The sequence below is a fragment of the Pseudophryne corroboree genome, chromosome 4 (assembly GCF_028390025.1).
Source record: "Pseudophryne corroboree isolate aPseCor3 chromosome 4, aPseCor3.hap2, whole genome shotgun sequence".
NCBI lineage: Eukaryota > Metazoa > Chordata > Amphibia > Anura > Myobatrachidae > Pseudophryne > Pseudophryne corroboree.
The window spans coordinates 901,271,040-901,298,288 of record NC_086447.1 but is presented as its reverse complement, the minus strand read 5'-3'; the positions used below and the strand labels follow the sequence as shown (position 1 = coordinate 901,298,288).

The 27,249-nt window shown below is 47.3% G+C and overlaps 1 protein-coding gene and 7 non-coding genes across 9 annotated transcripts; all 8 read right to left on the bottom strand.

Moving 5' to 3' along the window:
* Positions 1-3,098: 3,098 nt before the first annotated feature.
* WDR43 (WD repeat domain 43) lies at positions 3,099-27,249 on the bottom strand. 2 transcript variants are annotated; one of them, XM_063918913.1, is made up of 18 exons: positions 27,226-27,249; positions 20,046-20,180; positions 19,031-19,152; positions 18,514-18,634; positions 17,573-17,712; positions 16,890-16,992; positions 16,074-16,138; positions 13,753-13,924; positions 12,725-12,811; positions 12,190-12,312; positions 11,502-11,639; positions 11,312-11,398; positions 10,892-10,923; positions 10,076-10,139; positions 7,789-7,902; positions 7,488-7,554; positions 5,790-5,842; positions 3,099-4,895 (listed from the first exon to the last, which is right to left on the bottom strand). In XM_063918913.1, exons 1-18 carry the CDS (start codon positions 27,232-27,234, stop codon positions 4,755-4,757), a joined length of 1,773 nt encoding a protein of 590 aa, XP_063774983.1. In that variant the 5' UTR covers positions 27,235-27,249; the 3' UTR covers positions 3,099-4,754. The 2 variants fall into 2 exon arrangements, with proteins under 2 accessions (XP_063774983.1, XP_063774982.1); XM_063918912.1 differs by lacking the exon at positions 27,226-27,249 and adding an exon at positions 25,537-25,827.
* On the bottom strand, positions 9,084-9,162 carry LOC134913625 (small nucleolar RNA SNORD53/SNORD92). The gene has a single exon (XR_010177326.1). It is a non-coding gene; the product is annotated as a small nucleolar RNA SNORD53/SNORD92 (small nucleolar RNA).
* On the bottom strand, positions 10,637-10,712 carry LOC134913622 (small nucleolar RNA SNORD53/SNORD92). Its single transcript, XR_010177323.1, has one exon. It is a non-coding gene; the product is annotated as a small nucleolar RNA SNORD53/SNORD92 (small nucleolar RNA).
* Positions 11,898-11,973, bottom strand: LOC134913621 (small nucleolar RNA SNORD53/SNORD92). The gene has a single exon (XR_010177322.1). It is a non-coding gene; the product is annotated as a small nucleolar RNA SNORD53/SNORD92 (small nucleolar RNA).
* On the bottom strand, positions 12,429-12,505 carry LOC134913623 (small nucleolar RNA SNORD53/SNORD92). Its single transcript, XR_010177324.1, has one exon. It is a non-coding gene; the product is annotated as a small nucleolar RNA SNORD53/SNORD92 (small nucleolar RNA).
* On the bottom strand, positions 15,636-15,714 carry LOC134913624 (small nucleolar RNA SNORD53/SNORD92). The gene has a single exon (XR_010177325.1). It is a non-coding gene; the product is annotated as a small nucleolar RNA SNORD53/SNORD92 (small nucleolar RNA).
* Positions 17,123-17,203, bottom strand: LOC134913626 (small nucleolar RNA SNORD53/SNORD92). Its single transcript, XR_010177327.1, has one exon. It is a non-coding gene; the product is annotated as a small nucleolar RNA SNORD53/SNORD92 (small nucleolar RNA).
* Positions 18,709-18,786, bottom strand: LOC134913620 (small nucleolar RNA SNORD53/SNORD92). Its single transcript, XR_010177321.1, has one exon. It is a non-coding gene; the product is annotated as a small nucleolar RNA SNORD53/SNORD92 (small nucleolar RNA).

The window sequence follows — 27,249 nt, the reverse complement described above, 5'->3', positions numbered from 1 at the left end:
GGTGGAGAGTTCTAAATTTAAATATTCAGTGCCTTTGTTCTGCTACGCCGTCCATATCCCAAGAGTACTCCAGTGCCCCCTATGGATTCAAAGAAAAGGATTTACCTGGTAAGTACCAAAATCCTATTTTTTCATTGCCGAGATCATGTAACGGATGTTCCTAGTGGATTGTGTATATATCTCAACCTCGTCGACACTGGAGTCAGACTCCGTGTCGACATCTGTGTCTGCCATCTGAGGTAACGGGCGTTTTTTGAGCCCCTGATGGCCTTTGAGACACCTGGGCAGGCGCGGGCTAAGAAGCCGGCTGTCCCACAGCTGTTACGTCATCCAGCCTTGTAAGGAGTTGACATTGTCGGTTAATACCTTCCACCTATCCATCCACTCTGGTGTCGGCCCCACAGGGGACGACATCCCATTTATCGGCCTCTGCTCCACCTCCACGTAACCTTCCTCATCCCACATGTCGACACAGCCGTACCGACACACAGCACACACACAGGGAATGCTCTGACTGAGGACAGGACTCCACAAAGTCCTTTGGGGAGACAGAGAGAAAGTATGCCAGCACACACCAGAGCGCTATATAATGCAGGGATTAACACTATAACTGAGTGATTTTTCCCCCAATAGCTGCTTGTATACATATATTGCGCCTAAATTTAGTGCCCCCCCCCCCCCCTCTCTTTTTAACCCTTTGAGCCTGAAAACTACAGGGGAGAGCCTGGGGAGCTGTCTTCCAGCTGCACTGTGAAGAAAAAATGGCGCCAGTGTGCTGAGGGAGATAGCCCCGCCCCTTTTTCGGCTGACTTTTCTCCCGCTTTTTTATGGATTCTGGCAGGGGTAATTTATCACATATATAGCCCTGGGACTATATATTGTGATGATTTGCCAGCCAAGGTGTCTTATATTGCCCTCAGGGCCCCCCCCCCTGCATCCATCAGTGACCGGAGTGTGAGGTGTGCATGAGGAGCAATGGCGCACAGCTGCAGTGCTGTGCGCTACCTTGTTGAAGACAGAAGTCTTCTGCCGCCGATTTTCCGGAACACTTCTTGCTTCTGGCTCTGTAAGGGGGTCGGCGGCGCGGCTCCGGGAACGAACACCAAGGTCGGGTCCTGCGGTCGATCCCTCTGGACTAATGGTGTCCAGTTGCCTAAGAAGCCCAAACTACCACCTGTTAGGTAGGTTCGCTTCTTCTCCCCTTAGTCCCTCGCTGCAGTGAGTCTGTTGCCAGCAGATCTCACTGTAAAATAAAAAACCTAAATATACTTTCTTTCTAGGAGCTCAGGAGAGCCCCTAGTGTGCATCCAGCTCAGCCGGGCACAAGATTCTAACTGAGGTCTGGAGGAGGGTCATAGTGGGAGGAGCCAGTGCACACCAGGTAGTCCTAAAGCTTTCTTTAGTTGTGCCCAGTCTCCTGCGGAGCTGCTATTCCTCATGGTCCTTACGGAGTCCCAGCATCCACTTAGGACGTCAGAGAAAGTTCTTTATAGTGCCCATGTCTCCTGCGGAGCCCGTCTACACCCCATGGTCCTTACGGAGTCCCCAGCATCCTCTAGGACACAGGTTCTCAAACTCGGTCCTCAGGACCCCACATAGTGCATGTTTTGCAGGTCTCCTCACAGAATCACAAGTGAAATAATTAGATCCACCTGTGGACCTTTTAAAATGTGTCAGTGAGTAATTAATACACCTGTGCACTTGCTGGGTTACCTGCAAAACATGCACTGTGTGGGGTCCTGAGGACAGAGTTTGAGAACCACTGCTCTAGGTCATAAGAGAAAAACAGTTTTGCCCACTTTTATCTACTGACCGGGCCATTTTCTCCTCAACGTCACATCTGATCACTTTCTTAGCTTCAGCTTCATACCTGATCACTTTCTTAGCCTCCTTCCATCTGGCAATGCACACCTTTTTGACATTATTATGGAGTCTGTTTGTATTTCCTAACGGCCATCTTTTTTTTTGCTTTCACACTAGTTGATACTTTTGTGAACCACAGTGGCTTCCTTTTCCTGGTGCTTTTCCTAGCCTTTTTGACACAAAGGTCTGTTGCCTTTAGTATTGCAATTTTTAGTTTTTCCCAACTCTCCGGAATTACTTAAATGAAACGCTTAAACATCTCCCCGTTTTTGCAAAGTCAGCCTTTCTAAAATCCAACACCTTTGTTTTTGTGACAGGAGTTGGTCTTTATACTAAACCATACTGCTTGCATCTTTGCGAGTGGGTTCCCTCACCCATTGCTTGAGATGCGCTCCCACTTGTAGTTGACCTTGCAAAAGACCACTCCCAGGTAGATTAAAAGTCTCCCATGATTAGGACCTCTCCCTTTAAAGCCATTTTAGTGATATTCAGCAACAGGTTCCTGTCCAAATCCTACCTCTATCCTATCCTGGGGGTCTATAGATCACCCCAGTGCAAATAATTTAATTCTCCTCCATTTCTACAATCATCCCAAACTGCCTCAGTTTTTTCTTCAATACTTTGTATTAAAGTAACATTTATGCTTCCCCCCCCACATACATTGATACCCCTCCTCTGGTTTATCCCATTCTGTCCTTCCTAAATAAATTGTACCCTGGTGTAACTATGTCCCAGTCATGATTCTCATTGCACCATGACTCCGAGAGCCACAATAGCTAGATCACCTATGTCAATATCGCAATTAGCTCTGGGATTTTTATCTTCTAAGCTCATGGCATTTGCACACATAGCTTTAAGAATTTGTGCATCTGTTATTCCTAGCCATGTTCAGACAGTACAAAAAATGTCAAGTCTATAGTCAATACTACCCGTTTGGTGACTGATTTTTTTTACTGCTCAGAAATTGTTACAACATGGCCACACTGCACTAAATGCAAAGATATAGTTAAGTCTGTTTAAGCCAGACTACACCCGACCACAAACAGCCAAAGCATATAATTAGCACGGTGCTTGAGTAGACACCAGGCAGCACTAGTGAAGTCAGATGCAGACAGTGCTGGCTTGGACTTGTAGGCACAACAGCAGGAAAGCTTGGCCTGGCCAATGATCCAAACACACCAACAAGCATACTTAAATGTAACGCAACCACAATATACATGACCGTAAACATACGCTTTATAGAAAATACTTTATTAAAGATTTTAAAAAGGCAAAGTGTATCCACATAAAAGGAGCAGTGTGTCAGCCGGCTAGTGACTACCTTCACCCAAGTACACTGCTGGATGAAACCTCACCTTTTGAAGTCCAGTGAGACTGTATATGTAATAGGTACAGATTTTATATAATGCAAAAATGTCTTCGCTCAGATTACCCGTGACTTGAATAGAGCCCTGATCAAGACCTTAAGAAACACATGGCAAAGTTAGGTCATACAGAAAACCATAAACTATTACAAGAGGCAAAGACACCCTGTCGTATTATGCGATATGACAGCATGCATAGTTTTTCAGCCACAATGCCAGGTCGTGATGCTTCTTAAATTGGATTATTAGGTATGGCAGAAATGCCATTAGACGATGGATGGGACAATGTATCATCTTATCCAGTAACCTGAAGAACGATTTGTCAGCCCAACATTGCTCCTGTAAATGTTGCAATACAGCCGTTCTAGTCAAAAGAAGTCATTATATTACAAGAGAATTCCAGACATGCGAAAACTCCCACAGGGAGCTTTAATAAAGTCATTGTCACGTTTCCAGATAAATGTATAAACGAAAGTGGAATATATCACATACAACCAAGAACAGAACAAGTGCTACCAATGGGCAAAGGAGAACTATATTTTATTCACTTTACAAAGGTGGCGATATTAATTTGCCATTAACAGTTTTATTTATAGACAAATATACTGTACATTATACTGGAGGTTATTGAAAGCACTGCAGCCTGCGCTCAAAGTTCAAACTCAGCCTTGAAATACAAAAAAAAAAAAAAAATAGCAGAATTTTCCATGAAATCTGTCCAGGGAGAAAAATAAAATAAAAATATATATATAATTCACTTTAAGTGTTTTTATACAGAGACCGGATTCAAACTGTACAGACACAAATAGAAAGAACAGAAGATGTTCACAGACCTGGTGTTAAAAAAAAAAAAAAAAAATTAGTGGAAAAAAAAAATGTAGACTTTTTTTTCTTGTTTTGTGTAAATATCAGCGTTAGACCGCAAATTACATGGTTCCATAGTGGGAGAGAAGTGATTATAGTCACTATGAATTCCTTATTGAAACGTCTGACCCCTATGTATACACTGGAAGGCCACGTTACCGCAGAGGTACGGGATATGAAGAGATTGGTTCCCGGGATTCGCAGAGTAACATTTCTTTATCGACTCGCTTGTGTCAATCGCACCAGGGCAGACGTGAAATGTTTGGAAAATTATTCTTCATTTTCAGGTGATTTGCGTTCATTTGCCGACTGCATAGTGGTTCGCCAGTGGAAAGCATAAATCTCACACCATCATACATTTCTCCTGTTAATCAACTTTTGTAAAAACCAGAGGGGGTCGAGAGAGAACAAAAAATATATAAAAATAAATGACCACACAATGGCAGGTGGCAATTTATTCCAGATTACAACAAACATCCGTAGACGTTTCTGACTAGTTGTTGTTAAGACCTGGAAAACAGGGAGCGCGATTGCGGTCTCACAAAGGCAGACACGGTTATTCACACATTCTGTTGGTTTGGACGAGGGCCCCAGCCGGAGATGAATCCGCCATCTTTCAGACTGGCAAGGTCAGAGCAATCTACCGCTGAACAGAGACAATCGTTATTCTTCTTCACTCTCATTCCCGAGATCCACATCGGAATCGCCATTTACTTTATCTACATTCATGTCGTCCTCCGATTCTGCTTCTCCGGAATCCTCAGATTTATCCTCTGCCTCCTCCTCACCTTCTTCCCAGTTATCCTGAGAGATGGAAGATGCAGCCAGTTATAAAACATGGGTGGAACAGCGCCACCCAGTGGGCGAATTAAGCAGAACATTTCTTTGAATATTTAGCCATTCCATCCATTTTTAAATTAAGCCCCCAATAGATCAAATACGCTCTCCCTTCTTTGTTAGAGATAAAACTAAAGACACTATTTTTTTTCTGGTAAAATAGTATAAGGGTTAAATCTCTAGGATTATAGGCACTGCATAGGGAAACCAAAGTTACAGACCGTGCAGGGGATGCGGAAAAGTTGACAGCTAACATATTCAATGACTTGCTAGTGTCACCAAGTAAAAGGTTTAGGGACATACTCGCCGTCACAACCACTGTTTTCCGACGTTACCGAAACCTGCGACTAAATTTGCAAACGCCAGAACATTAGCAGTAAGTCCGGGTTATACTTGGGTACTCACTAGTGATCCTGCCGCATTATCGCCATGGAAATTGTTTCACTGTTGACATTTTAGTGTCAACATGCTGAACATGTCGGCATTCTCATGTCTACATGACTGTCAACATTCTAACAGCGGACAAAATAAATTGAACCCCTTGTGCATTGGTTGGAATGTGACGCATGGCACCGGTCATGCACAAAGCGGCTATTACTGAAGGAAAACAATGCAGTTTACAGCCTGCTACAAATGGGACAGGACCTGCCTTGTGGGGGTCATCTTTGTATTTTAGAAAGCACAGCAGCATAGGAGATTGGGGCCCCTTAAAGATATGGTCAGGTGTTCAGGAGCTCATTGGCGGAGTCAGTATCCTGGTCTTTCCAAGTACTTGTCAGTTTTTTCTTACATTTCCCACCAAGGTGGTGACCTTGTGCTCTATAAATAACCTGCCACTCGGAACAGTAAGATATCACTCACATCAGACTCCGTGTTCTGCTCCTCCTCCTCCCCCCCGGACTCCTCTGACGACTCTGTAAGACAATGTTGTACAATGGTTTTATTTCGTTATCACAAGACCAACTCCCCATCCTGACAAACTGCAGCAATGACTGAAGAGAACAAATCTAGGACGACACTAAGTGATCACGCCTCCTAAACATTATCACGTCCCATAGGTACTCTCCATCTGCATACTTCCTAACTTCCCGCCGCTGTACTGATCGGGATGAACACAGCCAAGCTTAAATGGCTTCAAATTCAAATTCCAACACTTGTGTAACATCTGCAGCCGCACACTGGCCCTCATTCCGAGTTGTTTGCTCGCTGCTAATTTTAGCAGAAATGCAAACAAAGCCGCCGCCCTCTGGGAGTGTATCTTAGCATAGCAGAATTGCTAACGAAAGATTAGCAATTCTGCTAATATTAGCAGGATTGCTAACGAAAGCAATTTCCTTGCAGTTTCTGAGTAGCTCCAGACCTACTCCTAGATTGCGATCACCTCAGTCCGTTTAGTTCCTGGCTTGACGTCACAAACACGCCCAGTGTCCGACCAGCCACTCCTCCGTTTCTCCAGCCACTCCTGCGTTTTTACCTGGCACGCCTGCGTTTTTAGCACACTCCCTGAAAACGTCCAGTTTCCGCCCAGAAACACCCACTTTCTGTCAATCAGCAGAGCGATTGAAAAGCTTTGTTCGCCTGTGAGTAAAATAGCATAGTTTGTGTGAAATTGCTTAGCACGTGCGCCCTGCGGTGCATACGCATGCGCAGAACTGCCGGATTTTAGCCTATTAGCAATTCTGCTAAAATTAGCAGTGAGCGAACAACTCGGAATGAGGGCCAGTGTTCTATAGACCAAGAGCATGAAAGCGTCCTATCAGTGGTTTATGCGGAAGCAGTGGACTGGCACTGCGCCTTCCTGCTGGTTCCACCTTCACTTTACAAAACATTAAACACACATGTAAGCCAATTTTACAGTTGTGTCCACAGTCACTTCTGCTCAAATCACGCCATGTAGCTCATTTGGTGCGCCAAAGACTATTGCAGCACCAAGCAACTTTTTCCTCAAATATGCGCCTTCTTCACATCAATAATGAGAGTACAATGCATGGGGACTGTGGGGGCTAGTAGTATATGTAATACTGTGTGCGACTAAGCTGCACATCTAGGTACAAACAGTTCTGGCGTAAGCGGGCATGCAGTGCCACGTATCAACGGGGCAGATGTATTAATCCTGGAGAAGGGATGAAGAAGTGATAAAGCGGTGATAAGTGCAAGGTGATAACGCACCAGCCAATCAGATCCTAACTGACTTTTTACAAATCCGTTATGATTGGCTGGTGCGTTATCACTTTGCACTTATCACTTCTTTATGCCTTCTCCAAGTTAATACATCTGCCCCATTATGCTGAACCATACTTCATACAGAATCCTGGGTACCATAAGTACTAATCTAGTGTCCCTAGTACGCAGAGTGTTCATGTGTGGATACAATGCGACTAGGGAAAAAGTGTCCACTGCTACATATGACAGTCACGCCAAGCTTCTTGCACTGTATGGTACAAAAGCACTAAGTGAATGAGGACACAACTGTACTTTAAAGACATTTATGGGCTTATAATAACCGTAAAGAGGGACACTTGAATAAAAAGTCTAATATAACAGGCCATACGTTCTTACCTTCTTCATAGACAAGTTTTGCCTCCTGATTGACGCGTACCTTCTGCGCAATCTCAGACGCTGTCACCTAGTGGAGAGCAAGAAAACCAGAGATGGGAGTGCGGCCTTGCACACACGACAGCACCACTAGATGTGCAGTCTGTGCCTCACCAATCACACTCATTTCCGGAGAGTGTTGGCTCAGCCCCCCCAGTGTGAGGGAACCGACTAAATCACGTGCAGTCTGCTTAAATAGCCACAAGCGGACAGTAAGTTTAGGCTAACACTGTACCCCAATGTCACTGCTCCTCAAGAGACTCACCTGAGTGATGACAAGGTAAAGCTTTCCGTTTAGGCGTGACATCTTCTGCAGGGTCTTCACCCGGCTCTCCATGAGCTGATAGAGAGCCCCCAGCTGGGGAACCAAGTCTGGTAACTGCAAGAAAACAATCCAGAGTGAGGATGGGCAGTTACACGGCAGGGGGGGTGAGGGGGGTGGACAGTCACAGCTACACTGGTGGAGGTGGGGTCGGAAAGAGATTGAGAGAAACCCTGTTTTGCAGCATCCATCCGCTTGGAATTTATCCTATTTAAAGGACTTCGCCAGGGATTTTCCATTGCTTACGAGGTGGACAATATCTGCACAACCTGAACTGGTAATAACCTCATGACTGCTACAGTATTGGATATATGCTAGTGACCGATCATTGAGGGTCTTATCCAGTGACTTTTACCATCTGCGAGTGGTGTCCTAGCCAACACTGTGGTCTTTACAAGTAATATATACAGGCTTTCATGTGGCGAATATATTAATTTTATTGACTGGGTGATATTTTATATGGTAATAAATGTGTTCATTTTATATACAAGCCTCTCAAGAGTTTTTAAATTCATTTATATCATGAGCAACTAGTGCTGTTTTTTCTGCTTTCTTGTTTCCATATCCATTGGGGATTTACCACCCCCAACCAGCTGCTATTGGTAAGCTCACCCTTTATTTCCTTTTTACACCTGCAGCGCAGCTTGGTTTTGCCAAACTGCAGTCACTTCTTTATTTTGCTTTGTTCCCAACCTAGAATCTGCCCCCGTGTGCTCAGCTACTGTACCTACCAGTCATCAGATGTGACCGTGGCAACAGTTAGATTTTTACTTTGTTTAATTCAATTAAACCAAAATTATTTAAACACTGCCATAGGCACAAAGAAGCCCCTACATCAATAGGTGCTTAGAGAAACCTGGGGCTTCCCTGCTGCTGGGCTATTAATCGCTCCACCCATTACCCCAGAACACGTAGTAATCTGTAAGTAACTTGGAAACACCATGAAAATCAGGAGGGACTATGGGGGAGGGCGGTACGAACTTGGACTCAATTATTTTTTTTTTTATTTTTTTAAGTGGCCAAGTTCCTAGAGGCACCCATTTCCCAATGTACTAGGGTCCACCAACAAATATTTATACTGCACCATATTTAATCATATTCTTAAATAAAACACTTAATCGCTCCACCCAATACCCCGGAACACGTAGTAATCTGTAAGTAACTTGGAAACACCATGAAAATCAGGAGGGGCGATGGGCGGGCAGGCTGTGGCACAGCTATGCCTTGTATAAGACTGTAAGCTCAGACAGCCAAGAGATAACACATCACCGGAATTCAGGAATATGCGAAACCGTTCTCTTGATATCATCACAGCCCACATCTCGGCACTCTCCGGCCCCTCCTTAATAAGGTACGATACGCATAACACCAAGACTAAGCTAGAATGATTTTAACTTGCAGGCACAGAGTTCTGAGGAACATAAATCATCCAGCGGGGAGGGAGGGGATTTAGTACCAGTCAGCTCCTAACTTTTCAAAAGCAGCCTGGAATATGACAGAAGCTGATTTGTACTTTATCTCTCTCCAAATTTGGATATTTTTTTAATATATTCTTTATGGAACGAGGGACGGCCACAGCTACGCCGAGGGACGGCCACAGCTACGCCGGGGAACGAGGGACGGCCACAGCTACGCCGGGGAACGAGGGACGGCCACAGCTACGCCGGGGAACGAGGGACGGCCACAGCTACGCCGGGGAACGAGGGACGGCCACAGCTACGCCGGGGAACGAGGGACGGCCACAGCTACGCCGGGGAACGAGGGACGGCCACAGCTACGCCGGGGAACGAGGGACGGCCACAGCACCACAGTAGTGAGCGAGGGGCACAGCTACACAGGGGAGTGAGTGACGGGCATAGTTACACGGAAAAGCAAGGGGAGGGCACAGCTATATGGAGGAGCAATGTTCCCATGGGCACAGCTACACAGGGGAGCGAGGGACCGGCACAGCTACACAGGGGAGAGAGGGACGGGCACAGCTACACAGGGGAGCGAGGGACGGGCACAGCTACACAGGGGAGCGAGGGACGGGCACAGCTACACAGGGGAGCGAGGGACGGGCACAGCTACACAGGGGAGCGAGGGACGGGCACAGCTACACAGGGGAGCGAGGGACGGGCACAGCTACACAGGGGAGCGAGGGACGGGCACAGCTACACAGGGGAGTGAGGTTCCCCGGGGCACATGCAGTAAGATGCATCAGATTCAGCGACAACACAGCATTACTTACAGTGGAGAGGTACGATGCATGAACAACGAGGACCGCCTTTATCCAACGCACCATCAATATCGCACTGGTGACAACACAATAAGGGATCAGAGTAGAGGTTGTGCAGATCACTGCTCAATGCTGGCACTAACAGGCTACATAAATGCAGTGTTTCCCAAATCCAGTAATAAAGACACCCTAACAGCGCATGTTTTCCACATCTCCTTGCTGGAGCCTAGTGTACTCATCACGGAGATTAAAAGTACCACAGGTGGTACTAATTGTCTCTTCTAGTGACTCTGATCAGGCCTGGAAAACATGTTCGTGTTGCCAGAAAACTGGATTTGGGAAATCAATTAATTCTGGACAAAGCAGCCAGCGGGGAGTTCCCTCAAAGCTAATGGTTTATGGCAGCATGAAATAATGACATCTTGCAAAGCTTCTGTGTGTCTGGTCCCCTAAGACAGCCCAATGACACACTGGCACGCACTATGACCTTGCTTAGTTCCAGCAAGAACACACTTCCTCAACACAACAGAGTCCTCACCCAGGCATAACGATTGCTAAAATGCATTTGATGTCCTGCTCAGACAGCCAAGAGAAGTGTCTTCACAAACTGTCTGACACAAGCGAAACCAGACTGAACTCATCACAGCAGGGACTGGGGATTAACCATGAAGGCAGCGCCAAAAACGCACCTGCTGCTACTACGTTTTAGGTATTACGCAGGAGGCGGAGCAAGTACACAGCCTTATCCTATAAGGAGGGTGGGGTATTGCCTGACAAATAAGGTAAGAAAACCACAAGTGGAGTAAGTACTGGACAATATAATCTCACCTGGAGGGATGTCCTTGTAACCTTTTCGTTAGCTACAAAAAAAAACAAAAAACAAAAAAAAACACGAAACATTAGGATCGGAATAATGTCACTGGATTATTTCCTGTTCACATTCATTAACACGACAAACATTCTATAAAAGTAGAAGAGATTATTCCGTTTTACTGAAGTACTCTGTAAGCAGCGCTACACTGCCCCCTTATGGTGAATGATGGTGCAGCTCAACAAACAGGTGGGGAGTCGACATTTCCTTTATTTACCAGGAACCTTTGAAGTACTTTTACAGCAACCTCCATCCCATCTGATCGGCTGGAAGTTTGGCCCAATTATCCATCATGGTACGGTACCTGCAGCCGTAATGATCAGACAGCTAGCCTATGGCGTTCCGTGTTACACTACCGTATAAGTAGATTCGCTCACCTCATGCACCAGCGGTATGACCGTATACACCGGTATCCTCGCCACGGTCTTCTTGATTAAAGAGTCATTTTTGGTCTGGAACACCTTCTGCAGAGACAGGGATGATCAGGTATTAGAGGCAGAACGACATTACACATTCCGGTACGGGACAAGACAGTAAGAGTAAGTACCTGTCGGGCAACATGCTTACATTTAGGATATCTGCATCGTTACTTTCCAATCCCTGCACGAGTAGCACCGAGAAGTTGTCAGTCTGCGGCAGGGAACCTTTTCTCTGCACTTTCGGGAGGTCAATGTCCATAGCACCAAGCCTGTCTTCAATGCTGACCTGGAACACAAAAGGTGGATTAGTACAAGGCACAACTGCAAAATCCAGCTAAACCCTTCCCAGTATCCGATCAGCCACACATGATGGGATCAGAGTGGGCAGGGAGCAGGTAATGTAAAGGCCTAACACACACATGAATGGCAAGAATCCACTAGCATCAGTTTTACCACCAGTTCCCTCTGTACACATTATATATTAAGGGAGCAGAGGGAATTGTAGCAGTGATTGTCTGAAACACTGAGATTCCCAATCCGCATCCTGCTCAGACAGCCAAGAGAAGTGTCTTCACCAAACATCCGACACAAGCGAAACCAGACTGAACTCATCACAGCAGGAAGTAAAGGATGCAAAGATCAGGAACAAGAAATAGCCCCAAATTATCCAACTGGCAGCCTGAGCTTCATCAGGAATAAAGAACAAACAAAAATATCCCATGTTGTTCTCCGCGAGAAAAACAGGATAAGTTCACGTAAGGATGGTACGGAGGGAGGACAGGTCAGTCAGCTCCTGGCACTAATGTATTGTGAAGTTGCAATAAAACCCGACTTGCCTCTTGCCCTCCAGGTTTCCGCTTCCCGTCCTTCCGTGATATGGAAGCTCCGGCTGCGGCGCTGTGACCTGGAATTCCTGGGACTAGGACGTTGGCGTCTGCCTTCACAACTGGCGTCTTTACCTATTGGGAGGGAATAAACAAGTCTTTTTCAGTTACTGACTTTTGGTGCAGCGACCCGTAATACTAAATACGCTGATGGAGTAGACGGGTGACACAATATCACCATGTAAAAGTGTAAGCTCAGACAGCCAAGAGAGATCATCACTGGATTTCAGGAATATGCGAAACCTTTCTCTTGATATCATCATAGCCCTCTGCCGTTCCCTGATATAGCTGAATGGTCATTAACACAGTGCCCCTGTGTTGCCCCTTCCCACTGCTGTATCCATACTTGTCTGTACACAAGGTGCTGGACTAGCTCCACATTATCTCAAGCTCAAATAGCAATCCTGGACCAGACAACGAGGATCCTTATTAGGTGGTCTGTCAACTTCTGCATAGGACACATCCAGTTCCCACAGAAGTCACTCACCTTTGTTACCACAACGTCCCTCCTGAGGGTCACAGTCTTCTGGATGTCCCGCACTAAACATATGTGAGGTTGGTCTGTCTTCAGCACCTGCACAATAAGAACAGAGTTACGTAGAGGCCTATGCCCCCATTCCCCAGAGATCGGTGTACTGCTGTGTGCTGCACAGTACGGCGATTGTACCCGACATTCGGAAATTACGGAATGGCCAATAGGTGAAGCTCTGCTCAGACAAAGCCAAAGAAAGGTGTCATCACTTATGAAGCTTCAGCGCATAAAACCACAATGAACAGTCATCAATGCAAAACTGATAAAGCACTGTTGTATCGAAGCCTCAAAGCAAGACCAGGGGGTAAAATTACTAAGATGGGATGTTGCCCATAGCAACCAATCAGATTCTACTTCTCATTTAACTAGCACCTTCTAGAAGATAATACCTGGAATCTGATTGGTTGCTATAGGCAACATCCCATCTTAAATAGAACTCCCATCTTAGTAAACTTACCCCCAGGTAACACAGCGTAAAAGAGAACCTGCAAATATACATTATATCTCAGGGAAGGGAGGAAAGGTCCTTTAATCTGAGAGAAGCTCTAGTTATCCTCGAGGCTCCGCGCTATGTGGTACTGCTTATAGTCAAATGCAGACTGTGGCAAATTCATTCTGAGAAATTGGAGCAACAGATGAGGAAGGAGAGGAGACTGCTTAATTCAAACTGAAAGCGATTTATTCTAGAACGATATTGCCTGAATGCAAGTAATGAAATAGTCTTGTCAATGCAACGAAAGTCATAAGTAGGTGCTATCATGTTCAGTCATTTGAAAGACTTTGCTCGCTCAGAAAGGATTCAGTTGCCCCGTTGTTGGACATCGCTAAGTGCAATAATTGTAACAATACAGCAGCGAGCACACTATTTCTGCTACCACTGTCAGCCATCTCTGCTCACAGAACATCCCCAACTCCGAAACCCCTAATGGCGAATGCCACAAAGCACTGCTGAGCATTAGGTCACATGCTACGGACATACGTACCACTTTCTCTATGACTGGGAACGTAGTGCTGCCATAGCACAGTACAACAGTCTGTCGGTCCGGGCACAGTCCGGCAGAGAGGATGGAAATAGGCTTTGGTGTGGAGCTTTCGTCATTGCCAGACGTTGCCATCTGTACGGTGCAAGTGGGTGCTAGAGGCTTCTTATAGTTCCTATAGGAATAGATACACGTTAGTTTCACAGTACCACTGCTTTGTGGGGAAATAAAATGCTCCGATAATGATGTAACGTCACTATAATACATAGCGCTGTACACACAGCGGTAATCCAATATTAGTAACTGCACCAATGGTCTAATATTATCCAACACACAGAGCTGGGATCCATTTAGTAAGAAACCTCTACCTACCAGACTCCTTTTAAGGCCTAGCGCTGACTAGGCTACATTGACAGGAATCAAACTCCTTCTCAGGCCCAGCCCAGAACATTCTACACTGACAGGAATCCGACTACTCCTCAGACCTAGCCCTGACTAGGCTATACTGACATGGATTAGGCTCCTCCTCCTCAGGCCTAGTCCTGACTAGGCTACACTGACAGGGATTAGGCTCCTTCTCAAAACTAGCCCTGACTAGGCTAAACTGACAGGGATTAGGCTCCTCCTCAGGCCTAGCCCTGACTAGGCTACACTGACACGGATTAGGCTCCTCCTCAGGCCTAGCCCTGACTAGGCTACACTGACAAGGATTAGGTTCCTCCTCAGGCCTAGCCCTGACTAGGCTACACTGACACGGATTAGGCTCCTCCTCAGGCCTAGCCCTGACTAGGCTACACTGACAAGGATTAGGCTCCTCCTCAGGCCTAGCTCTGAAAAGGCTACACGGACAGGGATTAGGCTCCTCCTCAAACAAAGCACTGAATAGGCTACACTGACAGGGATTAGCCTCCTCCTCCACCAGCCCTGAATAGGCTACACTGACAGGGATTAGGCTCCTCCTCCATCAGCCTAGCACTGAATAGGCTACATCTGTTCAATTGACGGCTCGCTGTCAGTGCCTAGTGATAGTGAGGGATCTGACTGAAGTCACCCCTCATCTGACCCCTTAGAAGGCACTGGAGGCTGTTAGTAAACCCAAGTGACTGGCACAGACTGTCGCTCACCACTGCTCTACTGATTGGATAGAGAGGGAAGAATACATTTGTTGCTTTAAGAGTGCGGTCTTTAGCAGAAAGGCTGTCTGCCTTTATGGGGATGGCGGTCAGGACCTACAGCGGTAGTGACCAGGTTCCCCCATCTGGAAGTCTGGTAGAAATGGTGAATGGGGCAGCAGTATCGGGTGTTTTCCAATACCTGCTGACCCACTCCTAGCAAACACTGGGCAGTTACCAAGTTGTGAGTAAAGCAAAACAAAGCAGGAATTTTGCACCTGGACAAGCCATGGTGCACATTCATTTATATATTTTATTAATTTCATGCAACTGTATGTGTACACTGCAATTTAGATCTTGAGTTTGGGCTCGGCCCTCACAAATCTAATTCTCTACACGTTACATCTACCACACCTGCAGCGCAGCTTGGTTTTGCCAAACTGCAAAGTTACTTCTTTATTTTGCTTTGTTCCCAACCTAGAATCTGCCACCGTGTGCTCAGCTACTGTACCTACCAGTCATCAGATGTGACCGTGGCAACAAATCTAATTAAACCAAAATTATTTAAACACTGCCATAGGCACAAAGAATCACCCTACATCAAGAGGTGCTTAGAAAAACCTGGGGCTTCCCTGCTGCTGGGCTATTAATCGCTCCACCCATTACCCCAGAACACGTAGTAATCTGTAAGTAACTTGGAAACACCATGAAAATCAGGAGGGGCGATGGGCGGGCGGGCAGGCTGTGTCACAGCTATGCCTTGTATAAGACTGTAAGCTCAGACAGCCAAGAGATAACACATCACCGGAATTCAGGAATATGCGAAACCGTTCTCTTGATATCATCACAGCCCACATCTCGGCACTCTCCGGCCCCTCCTTAATAAGGTAAGATACGCATAACACCAGGACTAAGCTAGAATGATTTTAACTTTCCAGCACATTATCAGGAAGCAGAGTTCTGAGGAACATAAACCATCCAGCGGGGGAGAACCAATCAGCTCCTAACTTTTCAAAAGCAGCCTGGATAATGACAGAAGCTGATTTGTACTTTATCTCTCTCCAAATCTGGATAAAAAAATTTGACTATATTTTTTATGGAAACACCCGTTTGGGTACATTTGGGGTATTGGTCGTGCCATATCACTATGGATAGAATTAGCCTTGTTCCATACGAGCACACTTCTAATACAGACTGTATAATTTAACTTACCCATTCAAAACATGTTCAAATAAGTGCAACTGTCCGTCCCTGCACACAACGGCCAGTTTCAGGGGCTGTAATAAAGAGTAACACGATCAGATGCTCTGACGCAGCATATACTACACACCAGTCTATGGGGAAGGACAAAAATACTGTAGGTCTAGGGGACGCATGTATAAAATATTCCTATTCAAAGGCAAGAGATATGCTGCTAAGACACTTGTGGGTTTGGGTTATATTCATTGGTATCAACATGTCATGCTGGCATCGGTTTCCCGCACGCCAGAGGTGCATGTTGGCACTAACTGGATATTACTGCAACACATCACATGAAACTGAATTTCCCCCCTTGTACTTGGGATCGGCACACAATCAGGTCTCACTACTCAATAGCAATCATCCAGGTGGGTGTGTAACTAAAATCCCTGTACCCAAAATCATGCAGGCTACGGGAAACTGAAGGAGTAGGGGACTAGGGCAGCTATAGGGAGGAGGAAGAGTCCCAATGTCAGATCACACGATACGCACATCCTGGAGGCTGTCGCGCATGACTGAATATAGACCAACAGACCAAACTTATCACAAGGTATAACAAATAATTCCCCCGGCCCAGTGCCTGGTGGTGGGTGGGGGTGGTGGTGGTGGTGGGGGGGGGGGTAGGACAGCGGCGCCGGGATATGCCACCTCAGTGGCACAGAAGCAAGTAATCTCGCTATAAAGGGAACAGCCACAGGCTGCATGGCCTAGCAGTTCGGTAAGGCAGAAAGCAGCGGACACCAGCTCACTGGGGTATTTAGGGTGAGGCATCATGAGCCCTGGAGTTACCTCCTCTTTGCTGTCCGATGGTGCCAGGTCCACAGAGACGGGAGCTTCGGAGAGAGTAAAGGACAGGAGTGCTTTCTTCTCTTTCTTCTCAGACCGGACCTGCCTAAAAAACACACACAGATTATACAGAGGCACTACAAGACTATGCAAGAGGTATCCCTATGCTTCTGTCACATGTTAACGGAGATCCATAAGCTGAGAAAGGGTCCTGGACACACAAGTGGGTTACTGGGGAGCTCAGACACAGCCAAGGAAATGTCGTCTTCACAGAATTCAGTGAGTTGAAACCACATTTTTGGGCATCATCACAGCAGTGACCACGTATAAACCCACTGTGTCCTAACCACACAGAAAAGCAAGATATCTTCCTAAGAGGGATCGAGAACCCTGCAATGAAGTGTTTCATGAATGTGGCTTTTACAGTAAAACACAGGTTCTGTCCCCATTCCTCTGCCCTGGTGCCAGCATGGGACAGAGCACAAATAGAGGTAGGTAAGCATGTCCGTAATATCGCTGGAGAGACCTCATTGTGTGGTTATACCATAGTGATAGCTATGGCATGGATGGGATACACCAAAAGATTACTTTCAGTCCAGCAGTAACATTATCTAGCAGGTCCCCTGGCACCAACTGCTACTGATCTGCCTCCTATGGTGGGAGAACTATCCCTTCGGTAGACTTACCATACACTGATAAACCGTTCGTTCACCGCGGCAGACAGGAAATATAAGCCTGTTGGGTCATCTGATGTCGTAGAATCCCCAGATGGCCGACTGTTGATGAACCAGAGTGACGTGACAGCTGATGAATGGCCTGTGAATTGCTAAAATAACAAAATACTATATCACTCATAAAGAAAGTACTTCATAACCAATTAACCAACAACCCAATGGATAACAAAGTAGTTATATATTTAGTATAATATTATACCCCTTTCACACTGCCAATGCCAGATCCCACCCAGGAATTGGAAACGGGTCCTTCCCGGGTGGGAACCGGCATTGGCCGCTGCTGTAGGCTTCCCCGACCCGGCAATATGCCGGGTGGGTTACCATAGCAGCGGGGGACGGAGCCGGCGGTGGCGCTGGGAGATGAGATCATCTCCGCGCCGCCTCTCCCCATCTAGTAAACGGGTCCTGGGACGCATCGACCCGGGAGCCCGTTTACGCAGCCACTGACCCGGTATTCAACCCGGGTATAACACTGCTTTATTCCTGGGTTCAATTGCCGGGTCAGGTGACCCGGAATTTCGGCTATGCCCCTTTCACACCACACGCTGACCCGTGTCGACCCGGCAATATGCCGGGTCGATACCGGGTTATTTGTGCGGTGTGAAAGGGGTATTAGTTACCCTACAACACGTCATATTTCCATACACAGCATCGTCTGGTACAGTCTGCAGCATTGAGTGTCTAGGCCGAAGGGTCTTTCTTTCGGCATTGGTTGCAGATTAATTATAAAAGTCAGTTCCCAGAGAGTAACTAAAGCCGGGTACGCACTGTGCGATATATCGGCTGTTCAATCAAACACCGGATATATCACAAGCCCGTAAGCGGCTGTGTGGCCCCGATAAGTCTGAACGACATCAATACACGTTGCACTGTGACATAACACAGACACATACCCTGGTGACGGCTTTGGTCTCCAGATCCCACAGTTTGATCGTCCGCCCTGCAGACAGCAACATTTTCCCATCTGGACTTATACACAAACTGCTGACGCTGCTGGTGTCTCCTTTCCATTTGCTGTGAGGATGAAGGCAAAGTCAGAACAGTCGGTACAAGCCATGACCACGAACCCTGCCGCAGGCTCAGAACACTCGCTCAGACAGCCAAGAGAGTCTGACATCACATGCACTCAGACAGAAGCGAAACCAAGTTAGGCATCATCACAGCAAGCTCTGACCGGCCACGGCAAATAAATCCTTCTAACTGGATTTGGCCAATAGTGGGTTTTAATAAACGGGAAAACAGGACTAATCAGAAGTTCTGTCGGTCTGTCAATTAGACACCAGGTGTATTATCCGAGTTACGTTACCCCGGCAGCGCTTCGTAAGAGTGTGGTACAGCCTTACACTGGGGTAGGCCTTAGCGATACCCTTGTGGGGTTACAGCCTGCTCTCTGATGGGAGAGACACTTACCATTTTACTTTGTATGTCTGTGTGTTCCATTCCACAATAAATTTGTCTTCTGAACAGCTGTACAAACAACCGTTGTCCTGATGCCACCGGATGCAGTTTACTCTGTTGTCATGGCCGCCAACCTATCAATATGTTCAGCAAAGAGTTAATCTATAGAGATACTATGAAATAATCGTGCAACTCAGACAGGACGTTTAAAAACAAGTATATGTATAAACTCTGGTAGCATTATACACATTTCTCCAACCTGCCGGCAATCCCAGAGAAGCTGGCATGCGATTATGCTTAAACCACTACCAACCAATCAGGCGGCAGCTTCAGCATGACCGCACCCTCCTATTATGCCCTCTACTTGGGGAGGGAAAAGAGGTTCAGTATACTAGTTTGGTACTCAGTATGTCGACAATGACATGCCAACATGGTCAGAATGTTGACACCGTTTTAAAGGTTAGTCCATTCCTAAGCCCTAAAACTAACCCAAACCCTAATGACGACAATTTGACAGTCAACATTTCATGTCAACATGTTTACAGGTGTCGACTTATATAACCTCTGCATTGTCATCGTAGGCAATTTTACTGCACACTTGGGAAAAAAAAATCTAATCATCTTTCAGCCGTGTTAAAAACTTTAACAGGCTGGGAAATGTTGTTTGACAGTTTCCCAAACTCAGTCCTCAAGCTCCCTAACAGTCCAGGTATTAAGGATATCCATGCCTGAGCACATATTGTTAAATGAAGCTGAAGTACCAGTTAAGCAGGATATCCCTAAAACCTGGACTGTTACAAATCTTATAATGGGACATTGTTAGATGGGGGAAATGGTAAAAATAATTTGTGTTTAATCAAAGTGAATGAAGATTGCAGATTTTTAAACATCATACAATGAAGGTCATAATGGCAGTGACAATACATCGCAGCAATACAGACCCCGAGTGTGTACACTGCCCTAGTACAGCCAGGGACTTATCGTATAGACTGATCCCTACTGACAGGACAAGCCAGGCCCGACTCACCAGTTTACTCTGTAATTCCCCTTTGACGATGCTGTACAACAATATGGTGCCGGTCGCTGTTCCGATTGTGAGTAGGTCGTACTGTTCATCTCTAACTATCGGTTCTGATTTCCTCCTCTTTTTCTGATGAGATTCCTGAAAGAGATGAGAGGCGGTCAGATCACTGTCTAAGTCCCATTAACTGGGATGAAGCTAGCTTTTCAGAAAGGGTTTTCCACACTATGACCCACAGGCTTTTCTGGATGTCCTAGAGTACAGCACAAAAGCTAATCCAGTGTTTCTCAAACTCGGTCCTCAGGACCTCACACAGTTCATGTTTTCCATGTCACCTAGATGGGCGCAGGTGTATGACCAACTGTCACATTCCAAAGATCCACAGGTGACCTGGAAACCATGAACTGTGTGGGGTCCTGAGGACTGAGCTTGAGAACTATTGAGCTAATCTATAAGTACAATACTATCCAATGAAGAGAGAAGATTAATTCCTCCCAAATCCCCCCCCCCCCCCCGGGCAACCAAAATACACAGGTGTTGCCTTAGGGAACGTACAAGCCAAAGAATTAAGGTAGGAAACAACTAATATCCAGCGCAGATAAACAAATTTCTAGCGCAGAACTATTAATGGCCCAGTAACACCTTGGGACTTCATGCACCAAAATGAACAACAGTCTTCTCTGTAACATGTACAACTGGCTATTGGGGGATGGGGAGAGGCAGTCATTTACCACACGGGCTAATTTCACAATTTCAGCCAGATGGTGTTATCAGGCTATCCAGTTATAGCCCGTTTTTTACCATGTGGTAAATAGCCCGTTTTCAGGCGGTAACACACGGGTTATCGTGGACAAACGGGGCTGATAGGGCTGGTTGTCGGGGATTCTGCTTCGCATACCTTAGGCACACGAACCACAATCTCGATAACTGCCGGCTGTCAGGGCTAACCCCCTATGGCTGTATTGGCAAACAGAAAAGCAGCATTACAAATTACATACATGCCTTTAAACAACCAAAACAAAACACATGAACTGACAATGGGGTAATATGCCGGGTGGGTTGTCATAGCGGCGGGGCGCAAAGGCGGTGCTGGGAGATGACATCATCTCTGCACTGCCTCTCCCTGTTGTAGTGAACGGGTCCCAGGTCGAGCCCATTTCCGCAGCCACTGACCCAGTATTCAACCCGGGAGTAACACTGCTTTATTCCCGGGTTGACTTACCGGGTCAGACGATTACTCGGAATTATTTACCCACCAATCCTACCAGGTTCTGGACCAGGGTTGAACACAAGTAGAACCCGTGTTGAGGGGCAGTGTAAACTGGTAACTTGGGGTCATCAGACCAGGGACCTGTTTACAGCAATGGAAGAGCTCATACCTCCCAAATGAGGCGTCCTGCAGGCAGGTGGGAGCTTGGGGGTCTCTGTTCTGCTGTCTGCCCCGCTATGCAGACAGCAGCGGTGCTGAGGTGAAGGTGAATGGATGCCATGCGTGAGTGCGCCGTCCATTCACTGCACGGAGACGGAATCGGAGGGCATCCCAGCAGCTGCAAGAGTAAGCACCCCAGGAGTCCTGCTCTGCAGATTTTCCAGTGCTTGGAGATGACATAAAGACACTGCACCCGTGTGCAGTGTGAACAGTGCCGGCACGGCAGTGGAAACGGGGTAAATTCCGAGTCTGACTCGGATTAGAACAGTGTTCCAGATCCGGGATTTTGGTGTATTAGGCTATAACTCATATACCCTGCGAGGTTCCGGATCTCCCCCATGCCGTTTACATGTAATTGGACAGTCTGTAAACCGGATGCAGAAATTCTTCCACAGATCCATAATACATCTACACTAGTAGCTGGGAACCTGTGACCAGAACGCTCAGCTAGGGGAGACGTCAGATTAGCTATCTTCAACTTCACTTCAGTGACAACAGTTGAACCACCGCCAGAACCTGAACCGCTTTGATTTCTACACATTAGCAAAGCAATTTAAACTTGAGACAATTCATCCATCCGGGTCCCAGCTGCAAAATATGGAGAATCACTATTGTATATGCACCTTAACCACTTGCCTGGCATGGTGGCATCAGATGCGACAATGCCTGCAAGTTCTCTATCTGACCAGGTGGCAGAGGATGCGACCAGTCAGATAGAGTGTTAGCAGCGGCAGGGAAGGGAAACTTCCCTCCGCCGCTGCTGTCAGAGGGATCGGAAGGTCCCTGCACTCTCCCCGTGTCTGCCGATCACTACTGATAGGTCAGCACGGCAGGATCCTCTCCCTCCAGCGGCTGCTGACAATGGCAGCCGCTGGGGAGAGTAAATGAACACTCCCAAGTCACCCCCAGCCCCCCACCCCTTCATACCTGCAGGCTGTCCTGGCTTTCAAAATGAAAGCCGCGATGGTAGCGATGTTCCTGATCAATGTTTGGAGAGAAAAAAAGTTTTTTTCCGTTTTTTTTTGTTTTAACTAAAATCATTTGGGATAGGGTTAAAGTCATGTTCTTCACCTAATTCACTCATAAAAAGACAATTTCAGAGCGGTTTCTGGCAAAATAGTCAGTTAAGTAGTTAATTATGAAGCCATTAATGCTAGTCTCAGAGTGTGGGGGGGAACAAATAACGTAGGACTGTTCAGCGGGATAGGATAAGCAGCAGGGGAAATTGCACAATCACTGGTAGCAATAGAAAGCGCTCCCAAGATAAATGGTTCATTAGATCTGGCCATCCCTGGTATAGTGTATATAAATACCAGGATCTTACAGCTCCAGTTCTCAAAGCCCCCCAACAGGTCATGTTTTCAAGATTTCCATAATTATAGCATTTGTAAGTGGCTCTTCTAACAAAGGGGCTAATTCAGACCTAACCGCTCGCTAGGTTTTTTTATGCAGTCCTGCGATCAGATAGTCGCCGCCTACAGGCCGGGGGACTGTAGTTTAGCTGTGCAAGTGTGCGAACGCATGTGTAATTTTGTGCAGTCTCTGCGCAGCCCAGAACTGACTCAGCCGCTGCGATCACATCAGCCTGTCTGGGACCGGAACAGACGTCAGGATCCCTCCATGCAAACGCATGGACACGCCTGAGTTTTTCCAACCCCTCCCTGAAAACGGTCAGTTGACACCCACAAACGCCCTCTTCCTGTCAATCTCCTTCCGATTGCCTGTGCGAACGGATCCGTCGTACAAACCCATCGCTGAGCGGTTATCTGCTTTGTACCTGCGCATTGCGGTGCATACGCAGTTCGGACCTGATCGCAGGCTGTGAGAAAACGTAGCCTAGCGATCACGTCTGAATTACTCCCAAAGTCAGTAGATGAAGACGTGTCAGAATTTTGGCACAAGAGTAGGTGCATCTCCAAGGTGCTCTCAGGGGTGCAGCAGAAACACACAAGCTCTGTGCTTTTACACAGGATGGGGTTCCGTGCATTCTGCCCTATGCCCACAGCGAGCGTGCTGACCCGACTATGCCAACATCTGGATCTAGACACAGCTGTGATGCTACCTAGAGCATTTTAACCACTCGGTTGTTATAACGAACTATGCCAAGGGTTACCCCTGACGCAATCCCTGGCCTGATAACTGCGCACAGCTAGATTTCCTGAACGTAAATGCACTGATGTTAATAGTCAATACCGAAGAACAAGGAGCCGCTGTGGTGTCAGCTCTTGCTGAGTGGGAACATCACCAGATGGGTGCACAGCAGAGAAAGTTATACGGCTAGATGGCACTTTACAGAGGGATCACTCCCTCCCCGATGCAGTGGAGCTCACGCTATACCCCCACCACACACTAACAGTAGCCAGCGTGTTTTCTAGGGAACCAGAGCACACGTGGAGAACATCTAAACACCACACAGATAGAGGTAGAGGCAGCAATGCCATGCACTGCTGCACCCGATTTAATGTGGTTTAAGTGGAAGACTGCATTTCATTTACATGCTGGAAAACGTCTGGATGACTAGCCCAACATGCCCTGTTACTTTACATAGGCCAAGCTGTACACGTCCTCAGGAAGACCTGTGAGGACTGCCGCCATATTCTGCACGGTAATTAATATTACACAGACTCGGCCTCTCCACCTGTTGGAAGCCTACCGGACTCATCGTTACGGAACCACATTGGCTGGAGATATGGTGGGCAGTTACTGGAGTCAAACAACAGCACCTGGGATGCTGATAGTGAGCATGTGTGGTTGGCCCCTGGAAAGATGGCCGCCACCACCGATGGAGACCAACACATTGTTACACCCCAGCCTCTATGAAGTGCAGCAGCTGCAGGCGTGTGGCGGTGACGTTACGCCAGAGTGCCATGGCCAGCATCAGGGTGGAAGTATGAACCATTTTTCATGTTACTATAGACGGGTTCATAACACATACAACTGGCTGCACAGCCCCTACATGCCACTTTCACTTCCCTTCCGCAATCCCCCAACATACACATCACACTCTGCTGCCTATGAAGCGTCTCCTCTGCTACATAAATCCTAGCCAGCTGCATCATACCATGTCACCGTACACAACGCGTGTGCTTAACCGTGTGACGCACGCCTGATCCTCGGGACCGAGCATGGACCAGGGTCACGCACGCCTGATCCTCGGGACCAAGCATGGACCAGGTTCACGCACGCCTGATCCTCGGGACCAAGCATGGACCAGGTTCACGCACGCCTGATCCTCGGGACCGAGCATGGACCAGTGTTGTTGTCTGATCCTCGGTATGGACCAGTGTCATGTCTGATCCTCGGGGCCGAGCATGGGGTCACTGATTGCAGCATCTCCTCTTCCATAACAGAGACCAGTACATTAATATACAGCCCCGCCACCTCACACACGACCACATCTCACATATGATCAGCACCACAAGCAGGTATTACATGACATGCTGCTGCTTATACCTAACATGTAACATACAACAGAACACATTTAATACGTCACATGCTGCTACCACACATGACCACACACTCATTTCTCTTGACATGTTGCATACCCAACATGCAACATACATAATCAGAACCACACACATGTATTATGAGACATGTTGCTGCTCATACCTCACATGTAAAACAGAACACACGTTATTACATGTCACATGCTGCTCTCACACAGGACCACATACACATGTGCTGACAAGTGTTGCTGCTCATAACACACATATAACATACATAATCAGAACCACACAAATGTATTACACATGTTGGCACTCATACCTCACATGTAACATGTCACATAATAAGTGTCACAGGCGGCTCTTACACAGGACCACATGTGGAGCATACATGATCAGAAGCTAAACGTATGTTACATGTGAAAACGTATGTAGGTGCACCTGATATGACATACATGATCAGAGGCACACACGCATGACATGTCACATGCTGCTCTCCGCCTCATGCGCAGCCCATGCTACACACGCATGACACATACATGACACGCACACACGTGTTCTATGTCAGACACATGATCAGAGACGCACATGCGGCTGCCGCTGCGTCCTCCCATCCCCCACTCACCTGGATCCCACGGCTCGGCGCCCAGGCCAGGCAGGTACAGGTCGCGTTGAGGTGCGCGGAGGGCACGTAGTCTAGAGTCAGGCCTCCGATGCGGGTGTCCCACACCTGTATCCGCCCGTCCAGGCCAGAGAGGGCGAGCAGGTCCCGGTTGTGGGGAGAGAGGGCGCTGGGAGGGGGGAGCGGCTCGCACACGCCGCCCGCTGCCGCCATTGCTCGCTCGGACCTCAGCCACGTGTTTCAGGACCGAGCATGCGCAGTGACAGTGGGGGAGGAGCTCGGGGGTGGGCCACGCCTCTCCGGTGGTACGCCACCGCTACACGCCGGCAGCTGCTGCGCTCCATAGAGGCCGGAGTGCAATGCGGCATTTGGCCTCCATCGGTGGTGGCGGCCATCTTTCCGGGGCCAAACACACGTCCACTCTCTTGCTCTGTAATCTCTGGGAGCTGGACATTGCGGGGGGGTATAGTTACTAAAGTGCGGGTTTTCAGAAGTGGAGGTGTTGCCCATAGCAACCAATCTGAGTCTACTTAATTATCTGGTACGTTCTACAAGATAATAAGTAGAAGCTTATTGGTTGCCATAGGGCAACATCTCCAATTCTGAAAACCAGCACTTTAGTAAATATCCCCCTACACCTGAGTCTGAGGCTCACCCAGGTTCCGAACCAATGCTAATGCAGCTATACATATGTCTTTGTGTGTATGCATGATCCCACTTTTTCCATACACCGAAACAGTCGACATGCTGGCACCTACCCCTGCCATACGCTGGTAGCAAGAGATATGTATGACTGACATAGGCGACCCCTCGGCATGTGCACAAATATGGTGACACTCCCACAGGGCGGTTCTCCATACTTGCCGACCTTTGGGCTGCCCCCTCCAGGAAGCAGTAGCCAGGTCAGCGCAGAGGGGGGCGTGTGGTGGCAAAAGTGGGTATTGCTGGGCGGGCGGTGATGTGAATGCATCATTATGGCCCAGCCCCCCCTGCTAGATAATGGCGCTATTACTGGCATTGTGATGCAGGGTGCGGGGACACGATGAGGCAATTCATCACTACATCGCCCACCTGTTCCACCCATTTCACTCAGGAAGTGTGTGGCCGGTGTTATTTGGTGGCCGGCTCCGGGAAACTTGCCCACACTTCTGGGTGGCCGGGAGCACCACCTGATTTATGGGAGCCTCCTGGCCATTCAGGGAGAGTAATAATATATATAGCGCTTTTCTCCCGCAGGACATAAAAAATATGGCACATTGTACAAAGGCATTAGAATGACATCAAGTTGAAAAACATACGGAAAATAATGAAGAATTAAACCTAGAGAGTACAATAAGCCTACTGCAGGGTTGGTGCAGACATTTTGGGTATATATTCCACCCATGAAAGTTACCAGGTGAGGCAGCCATGTTTGGAAGCACTACGTAGGATTGCCCTAGGTTACATGGGCCTGTGAGAAAACTGACAGTAGGCAAGTATGCGGTTCTGTTCTGTTGCTGGCCAACTGACACCCAGAAGCGCACATTTCACATACAGAAAGAAATGTCCGAGATTCATCCAACTCAGAATGACCCGGACATATTCAAAATTTCTGGAATACAGTTCTTTTTTTTTTCTTTAACAATCGAAAATTCTAGAACTTCTAGAAAACTTCTGTACGGGTTAGACGAAACAGTTTGGTAAACGACTTACGAATGTCATTTGTACTCCTGAACT

Excerpts from the sequence above, each read along its gene's own strand:
- WDR43 (XM_063918912.1), bottom strand. The coding sequence starts at position 25,746 with ATGGCGGCAGCGGGCGGCGTGTGCGAGCCGCTCCCCCCTCCCAGCGCC. Across the intron at positions 17,713-18,513 it reads AGACCAAAGCCGTCACCAGG|CAATTCACAGGCCATTCATC; the intron begins GTATGTGTCTGT and ends TTGTTATTTTAG. Across the intron at positions 7,903-10,075 it reads ATGCATCGTACCTCTCCACT|TTACCAGACTTGGTTCCCCA; the intron begins GTAAGTAATGCT and ends GTTTTCTTGCAG.